The 9204-nt window shown below is 39.5% G+C and overlaps 1 protein-coding gene across 1 annotated transcript in view; it reads left to right on the top strand.

Annotated features, from left to right (window-relative positions):
* The first annotated feature begins 1100 nt into the window (after positions 1–1100).
* Positions 1101–9204, top strand: part of CCDC14 (coiled-coil domain containing 14) — a 38385-nt gene continuing 30281 nt past the window's right edge. The window contains exons 1-5 of the mRNA XM_014783020.2: positions 1101–1297; positions 7379–7434; positions 7990–8062; positions 8315–8384; positions 8477–8599. Coding sequence (XP_014638506.2) covers positions 1124–1297; positions 7379–7434; positions 7990–8062; positions 8315–8384; positions 8477–8599 — 496 coding nt within the window. The 5' untranslated portion in view covers positions 1101–1123. The remainder of the gene's footprint in view (positions 1298–7378; positions 7435–7989; positions 8063–8314; positions 8385–8476; positions 8600–9204) is intronic.

The raw sequence follows: 9204 nt of genomic DNA, 5'->3' as shown, positions 1-9204 counted from the left end.
ATTTATACATATATACACAGTTGGAAAAAGTCTAGAAGGGAATGCACCAAACTGTTAAGATTGGTATCCCTTGTGTAGTGGGATTCTGTGTGATTTTTATTTCTTGCTTATTTATATTTTCTAAAATGAGCATGTATTAAGAAAAATCAGTATATGTTTTTAAAAATCGAATCGACTAAGACAAAAACTTGTTATCTCAGGTGAATATGTTAAAATATATTATAGGAGAGGGATGAGGAAGGAGGGGAGAGGTTTTCACAGTCTAACCTAATTCAAAGCTAAATTTATTAAATACCTAGCTTCCCAAAATCACTCAGTATGAGTGTGCAATATATTGGTGTACAGCTTTTACTTTCTGGGTTTTTATTTTAATTGTGTCTTAAAAAAATGGAATCAATTGATTAATTTATTTTCTCTCCAACTTGATTTAAAACATTAACCCAAAACTCACTGCCTTAAAAACCAGACTAATTCCCATTAAAATTCGTGCAGCATGCCAATGGTAAGAATACTGTCATTCTTTATTAATAGTAATTACCTCTTCAGTCGAGTAAACCACTATGCATGGAAGTAAAACCAAAATCCCAACTAAGGAGCACCATTCTGAGGGGCCACAGGGAATAATTTTGAAATTGCCATCAGAATTACTCAAAGATAACGAGACGGAGGATTGATTTTTATTGATTATCAAGAACATTCAAAACGGCATACAAAACACAACTAAAAATACAGAGCCAAAACCCAAGAGCCAAGCGCAATTCCTTCTGAAACCTATCCGCCGTCTACTCCAGGCCCTTCCTCTGGCCCCGGAGGGTCCCTGTCGCCACTTCCCCCAGCAGATGGAGAGCAGCTGTCCTCCACCAGACGCCCTCGCAACAGCACCATGAACTCAGTTCCTTCAGGGGTTCAACAATCCCGCTCCTCTCAGCCCAGCGCCCGGACGCCCGGCCCCGCCTTCCCGCCCCGCCCGGCCTCTCCTGGCCCCGCCCCGCCCCGCTCACGTTCTGTGCGCTTCTGCCACCCTCGCCCTGTGTGACGGGCCGGGGCCGGGAAGGGTCTATTGCGCAAGCCCAGGGCGCCGGGCTGGGAGAACCGGAGAGGCCTCGGCGGCGCGCCGGAGAATATGAGGCGCGGCGTTCGGCGGGCTTCTTTCCGGAAGCGGAAGCTCGGGGGGCGGGCCAAAGGGGGCCGAGAGTCCGCGGCGGTTAATTCCTTTTACCGTGCGGCTTTGCTTCCCTCAGTCTGGGCTTGCTTGCGGCTGCGAGAGATGGTCAGGTCCGGATCTCGACCGGGCCAGGTGAGGGCTGCGGGCCTGAGGCGTCCACTGAGGGGGTGGAGAGGGACTGAGGGCGCTCTCGGGGCGGGAAAGTGCAGAACCGTTTGAAAAAAATAAAAACAAAGACAACGCGGCCGCGTTAAAAATGCTGGGAAAGGGAAGTGGGGGCACAGCTAATCTGATCATCCTAACACAGCCGCCCCGTCCGTGGGTGTATTGTGTGTTAATCGGTGTAGTCCTAGAGCGCTGGCTTTGACGTGGGGCCCGGGTTCGAGGCCAGCCTCCGCGCTGGGTCGGCTGACTTAACCTCTCCGAGCCTCACTACGTCGTTGCCTCAGATCCAGGTTCTCGGCTCTTCCACCGAGTGCCGCTAATAGCTGATCTGCCGTCACGATTCCTGGTGTGTTACTACCAGTAAAACAAGGTCTCCCAGTTAGTGTCCCTGCCTTTAGCCTCACCCCTCTCAGAGGCACGCCCCTCGTTGTAACCAAATGATTCTCTTTTCTGTTTAAAATCCGACGCTGGAACACTTCTTTTTCAAGATAAAAATCTCATTTCTTTGGCCTGTCAATGCAGCCAATTTTCGTTCCGGCCCGTGCATGCCTTACCGGCCCCCGCCGCCATTCCGGTAACTCCCGGCCCGGTTGGGGTTGTTCTGCAGTGCCCTGGCCGCCCCGCGCCCTCGCGTGCGTCCGTGCCTTCGCGCTGTCTGTTCTGCGTGAAATGCCCTTCTATGCCTGACGTTTCCACTTTCCATCTCCTGCCCCTCAGCTCACGGGCTGCGTCTGGAAGCCTTGCCTAGCACTCTCGCATTCCCATTGTTAGGGTGCCCCTTTTGTGGCCCGTACTAACCTTTATCAACCCACTTTTCAGGCTAGAGACGTTGCTAATCTACCTACCTCTGCTACTACACAATTTATTTCTGTTTTCGAGGCCTAGGACAGCACCTGGCGTAGAGTAGATTTTTCAGGTAATGAATCAACTATTCCTCACCCAGACCCTCCTCTTAGAGTGATCTTACACCTCCTTAAATATATCCACCCTTTTTTTTTGGTCTTCCTTCATTTATCAACTCATCTGTAATGCTGTCTTCCCCATTAATGTGAATTTTACACTTTCTTTCAAGACCTGGCTCAAGACTTTCTTCATGAGTATTTCCAGACCAGCCCACCCCTTATAGATCTTTCTCTTTTATTGAATGAACTCAGAATCTGTGCAAGGGGGAAAAATGTGGTTTCTGTAGTCATAGATTTAAATTCCAGTTCTGCCACTACTGTGGTGCGATAGTAAGCAAAATACTTTTTACTTCTCTGAGACTCCTTTCCCTTATCTATGAAATAGGTATAAATATGTATAAAATTCTGCCTCAAAGAATTGGGGAGATTAAATGAGAGAACCTGGTAAAACATCTATCTCACACTTGGCATAAATGTGCAACAAAATTTGGTCCCCTTAAAAATAAATAATCCATATGAACATAGATTGGAAGCCCCAGTAGCAAAGAGCACATCTGGTGTCTAGATCTTGGTTTCTAAATACCATTGTCCACTAAAAGGAACTATGGCTTCTTGGACAGATGGTCAACTCCAGGGCTGAGGAAGGGAAATTATAAGATGAGCCTGGATACATCAAAATGAAAAGCTCTGCACAGCAAAGGAAACAATTAGGGTGAAAATGCAACTTACAGAATGGGAAAAAATTTGAAAACTATGTGTCCAATAAAGGGTTAATATCCAAACTACATAAAGAACTCCTACAGCTCAATAGCAAAAAGCCCAATAACCAGATTACAAAATGGGCAAAGGAGTTGAATAGACATTTCTCCAAAGACGACATACAGATGGCCAACAGGCACACAAAAATGCTCAGCATCACTAATCATCAGGGAGATGCAAGTCAAAACCACAGTGAGCTATCACCTCACAACTGTTAGGATGGCTATTATCAAAAAAACAGAAAATAACAAGAGTTGGTGAGGATGTGCAGATATTGGAACTCTTGTACACTGTTGATGGGAATGTAAAAGGGTGCAGCCACTATGAAAAACTGAAGTTTCCCCCCAAAATTAAAAATAGAGCTACCATGTGATCCAGCCATCCCGTTTTGGGTATTTATCCAAAAGAATTAAAAACAGGGTCTTGAAGAGATACTTCACTCCCATGTTTGTTACAGCATTATTCACAATAGCCAAGATGTGGAAACAACCTAAATGTCCATTGATCTATGAATGGATAAAGAAAATACACTATATACACACAATGGAATATTATTCAGCCTTAAAAAGAAAGAAATCCTGCCATATGCAACATAGATAAACCTTCAGGATATTGCGCTAAGTGAAATAAGCCAGTCACAGAAGGACAAATATTGCATCATTCCACTTAAGTGGTCTAAAATAGTCAAACTCAATTAAGCAGAGAGTAGAATGATAGTTACTAGGGGCTGGAGGAAGGGGGAAAAGGGGAGTTGCTATTCAATGAGTATAAATTTTCAGTTATGCAAGAGGAATAAGTTTTGGAGGTCTACAACATGCCTATAGTTAACAATACTGTATTGTATGCTTAAAAATTTGGCAGAAGGGTAGATCTCATGTTAAGTGTTCTTATCACAGTGGAAAAAAAAAGGTAAGCCTGGAGCACCTTGTTGCAGAAAGCAAGGTATAGTCAAAAAATGAGGACATGTTAAAATGATACAGGAGCCGGTTTGAAGACACTCCTACTGACAGAATCTGGGACAATTTGAGTGTCACAATAAATAATGATAATAATAGATCATAACCCATTGAATAAAATAGGAATCAATGGGTCGATACTAACAAATGAAGAAAGAACAGTGCTTCACTAAAGTTGAATGCCAACTAATAAATGTAGAAGGAATGATGTAAGTTAGAAACATCACCATTTGACAAGCAATTGATTAAGGCAAGAATCATCAATGGATGCTAAAACTACTGGGTGAACGTTTGATGAATAGGATGTCTGCATCATCTCAAGTATCTCTCCACAAATGCGTAGTATTTACAAAGATATAAATAGTAACCTTACAGTGAAAAACCTGGCAAGCGCCATTCTTAATCAGAGTTTACATCACCAGTGGTGGGACAGACTGATACATGCCTACTCATATTGTGTTGAAAAGGACACGACATTCCTTTTGTGGTATTTCTGTCAAAAATGCACAACCTGAATCTAGTCGTGAGGAAACATCAAACAAGTCTAAATGTCTAGAGGGACATTCTACCAAAATAACTCCCTGTACTCTTTAAACATGTCAAGGTTGTAAAAGACAGTGAATGGCAACCTGAGGAATTTTCCAGATTAAAGGAGACTAAAGGGATATGACAACTTAATGCAACATAGATCCTGGATTGGACAGGGACCAGGATTTTTATCTCTAAAGGACAGTATTGAGATAATTGGCAAAATGTGAATAAGGTCTGTAGATTAGATTATAGTATGGTATCAATGTTAATTTCCTGATTTTGATAATTATACTTTGGTTATATGAGACAGTGACCTTGTTCTTAGGAAATATTTAGTAGTAAATATTTAAATGTAAAGGGGAAACATGTCTGTAACTTACTAACTTACTTACTTACTAAACATGTCTGAAATGATTCAGACAAAACAGTAATACTATTTTGAGTATATATGTGTATATATATATACTAAAATAAATTTAAAAATATATATTTTGAGAGAGAACATGGCAAATGTAGTAAAATGTCAATAGTTGGGGAATCTGGGTGAAGTGTATACAGTTCTTTGTACTAATATTTCAAAATAAAAAGTACAAAAATATTTGAAGGAAATGTGCCAATATGATAGTTACTGTTGCAGGGCGCTTTTATCCTGGGTATTTTTTTTTTTTTTTTTGAGAAAGATTAGCCCTGAGCTAACATCTGTTGCCAGTCCTCCTCTTTTTTGCTGAGGAAGATTGGCCCTGGGCTAACATCCATGCCCATCTTCCTCTACTGTATATGCGACGCTGCCACAGCATGGCTTGATAAGCCGTGCATCTGTCTGCACCCAGGCTGCTGAAGCAAAGCACACGAACTTAACCACTACACCACCAGGCCGGCCCCTGGGTAATTTTCTTTATCTGATTTTGTGTGATATCTCTTCATGTGTATATTTTTTGGAGAAATAGTATATATAATCTTATAATTATGCCATATATTTATTTCAGACAGTATACTTTTTTTTTTTTTATTTTGAAAGATAATAATTGCTTTTGGAGTTAGCAGCACCCTAGTTTGGATTTTTGTGATGGTTCTGGCCAGGACACCAACATAGATACACTGAAGAGAAAGACCCTTAGAGTGTCATTCAGGGACCAGTGGAGCTCCATTACATGGGATCTGGGATCTTATTTCCTACAACATTGATGGAAGTGCTTCGTGACTCCATCATAATCCACATTATCTCAAGGGGAAGTATAACTCTGCCAACACAATTTTTTTTATTTTTGTGAAGGAGATCAGCCCTGTGCTAACATCTGCCAAGCCTCCTCTTTTTTTTTTTTTTTTCCTGAGGAAGACTGGCCCTGGGCTAACATCCATGCCCATCTTCCTCCACTTTATATGGGACACCGCCACAGCATGGCCTGCCAAGCAGTGCGTCGGTGCACACCCGGGATCCGAACCGGCGAACCCCGGGCTGCCGCAGCGGAGCACGCGCACCTAACAGCTTGCACCACCGGGCCGGCCCCTCTGCCAACACAATATTTTAAATGTATTCTCAGCATTCTTAGAAGGAAGGAGTACTTATTCAAGCAAATAATCAAATATTGTATAACTCCAGAAAGTTTAATACTTACTGCTCAAAGCTGTCTTGGGATGAAATATATAAACATGTCAAGAAAAATCATAAATGTAACTGCCAACAGTGACTAGACCTGAAGGGAGAAATGAAGGCGTGATGAGGGAATTTAACCATGTCTATTTAACATTATATTTTGAACAGAGATTGTATGTATCTGATATAAAGTTATTAAGATATAAAAAGGTATACCATGGAAAGTCTCCCTTCATGCTCTGTCCCCCAAATTCTGTTTCCCTCTGAGGCAACTACAGTGAACTGTTTCTTGTGTAACTCACAAGACATTGGATGCATGTAAAAGCAAATGTGTATTTTTTTCTTTCTTCTACACAAAAGGTAGCCCACTTATGCTACTTTTAAAATAAAATAAAAAAAAAACATTGCTATATGAGTTTAAAAAGAAAGCTTGAAAGAACAAGATGTAGATGAAGAGGAATAATGGAGTTTTCATGTGCTGGTCTTGTCAAGCATTCTCAGGAATGTGGATAAATAGAAGCAGAGTTATGAACTCTGTTCTATATCTTGAATTAACTTATCTGTTTTGAAGAATTTGGTGGAATGTCCAACATGTTTAGTGAATGAGTATAGTCCAAACTTACTGTAGTAGGTACTTCTGGTTAAAATAAAATCTCAACTTCATTTTCAGCTTAAATAGACTTAAGGAACAAATATATGTGTTGTTTTCTTGATGTTTCGTATAGAACAAATTATTTATTTATGAGTTCAATTGTAATTGTGGATTTTTAGGATGTATCATATTTATAAGAAACTAATAACATGGTACCTACATAAAATGGAATATTATTCAGCCTTAAAAAAGAAGGAAATTTTAACACATGCTACAACGTGGATGAACCTTGAAGATATTATGCTAAGTGAAATAAGCCAGACACAAAAGGACAAATACTGTATGATTCTGCTTATATGAGCTTCCTAGAGTAGTCCAATTCATACAGACAGAAAGTAGAAGGGATAGTTGCCAGAGGATAGAGGGAGGAAGGGATGGGAAATTATTGTTTAATAGGTACAGTTTCAGTTTCTGAAGATGGAAAAAAGTTCTGGAGATGGATGGTGGTGATGGTTGGACAACAATGTGAATGTATTTAATGCCACAGAACTGTGTACTTAAAAATGGCTAAAATGGTAAATTTTATGTATGTTTTACCACAATAAAAAAAAAAAAGAAAGGAAACAACATTTCAGGTTTTGTCAAGACAGCATACTGAGAATATAGTAGAAAAATATTTGTGTATCTACTGTAATATAATGCATTATGTCATAGGTGTTATCTTCAGGAAAGCACACTGGACCTGCTAAATTAACAAATGGAAAGAAAGGGTAAGTACTTAAAGAAGTTTACAACTTCAGGAAATCTCAAGAGATTTTTCAGGTCTTTGGGCTGAACTGAATTTTGTCTATCCCAGAAAACTAGATGCGTCTCTACCTTCACGAAACTCTGGGGAGAAACCTTCCATATCTACCCATGTTGATCATTTTAATGTTTAATAGACTTTACAATCTTCATAAGGTCCTATATAAACCCATCTTATATATGGTTGGACAGGCTTTCTTTTTTTCATATATTTATTTATTTATTTTTTCCCCCAAAGCCCCAGTAGATAGTTGTATGTCATAGCTGCACATCCCTCTAGTTGCTGTATGTGGGACGCGGCCTGAGCATGGCCGGAGAAGTGATGCGTTGGGGCGCACCCAGGATCCGAACCCCAGGCCACCAGTAGCGGAGCAAGCGCACTTAACCGCTAAGCCACGGGGCTGGCCCCTGGACAGGCTTTATTATTCAACCTCTGCTGGAAAGAAAATGACCATTTACAATATATTTTGGAAAAAACTTATTGAATTGTATGTAAAGATTTTAACAAACTTGTTTTCTAGGATCCATTTAAGAAAGCTATCACGTTGTAATGCAGAATCTGGCTATCCCATCCATTCTGATTCGGAAAGTCAGGTAAGATTAAACTGAATAGGTATGATATACAGTATTTTAATTAATCTAAAGGTAAAAGCTAAGAAGTGGGAATAAAAATTCAAAGGTACCGTATTAATTGCCCTAAGGAAGTATGAAGGCCTTTTGCTTTAAAACATGTTTTCTACCAATAATAAATTACTTCTAAATAAAGAAATTTTAAAACTACATAATTTATTTTTTTCCTGCATTAAAATTTTATATACAAATTTCTAAATGACTTTCTCCTTACAGACTGAAACCATACAGGGGCTTGATGGTTGTGCTTCTTTGCTGCGGGACATTTTGAGAAATGAAGATTCAGGTTTTATTTTTTAAATGCTTCTTTGCTGATCACCTTTTCTCAATTAAGTGGTTCTCTCAATGCTAATGAATTTTTGTTTGAATTATTAATAGGTTCAGAAATAGCATATTCAGAAAACAGATATAATCCCAGACCTTTAGAAGGCAAAAGATATGGATCTAAAAAGAAAGGACATGGAAAACATACTGTTCCTTCAGTAGTCTGGAAAGAAATTTGTAAGTGTTTTTTCTCTTATTTAATTAAATATAATACTTAATTCTGAGGGTTTTGATAAGTTATCAAGATTGTGCAGTTGGTCTTTCGTTTTAATAGTATACTAATTATTCAGGTGTGTGCATGCTTGAGTTTCTCTTTTTCTATTCAGCTTCTTATCACTGAGTACTTTGTTCACTATCACTTTCCCAAGAAGAAATGTAGAAGAAACTGACTGTCTGTGTTTTGTAGGAGAAAAGATTCAAACTCAGAATGACATTTGAGAGGTATATAGTGTTATCTTTGCTCTCCCTGCCACTTGTTTCCACAGATAATAAAAATTGGTTGGGTTTCATGTGTTTACTTATTGTTTTAAAATTATTTTATATGTAAATATCCTAAGTGGTTTCTGTAGCTCAACTTTCTGAGCTGCACACTTAGAATACACAGTATATAAGAAGGTAAAATTCCAAGTTGGATAGATACATAAGGAAAGAGGGCCTGCCACTGATTGAGGGTGAATGTAGTCAAGGACATTTTACGCTTTCACAGTTGACTTGCTGACTTAATTAAGTGTAGTAATTCAGCAAACACTTATGTAATTCAGCAGTAATATAATAACTAGATA

Source organism: Ceratotherium simum, chromosome 15, assembly GCF_057802395.1.
Source record: "Ceratotherium simum simum isolate JZ-2026a chromosome 15, ASM5780239v1, whole genome shotgun sequence".
Taxonomy (NCBI): Eukaryota; Metazoa; Chordata; class Mammalia; order Perissodactyla; family Rhinocerotidae; genus Ceratotherium; species Ceratotherium simum.
This window is presented reverse-complemented; position numbering and strand designations above follow the sequence as displayed.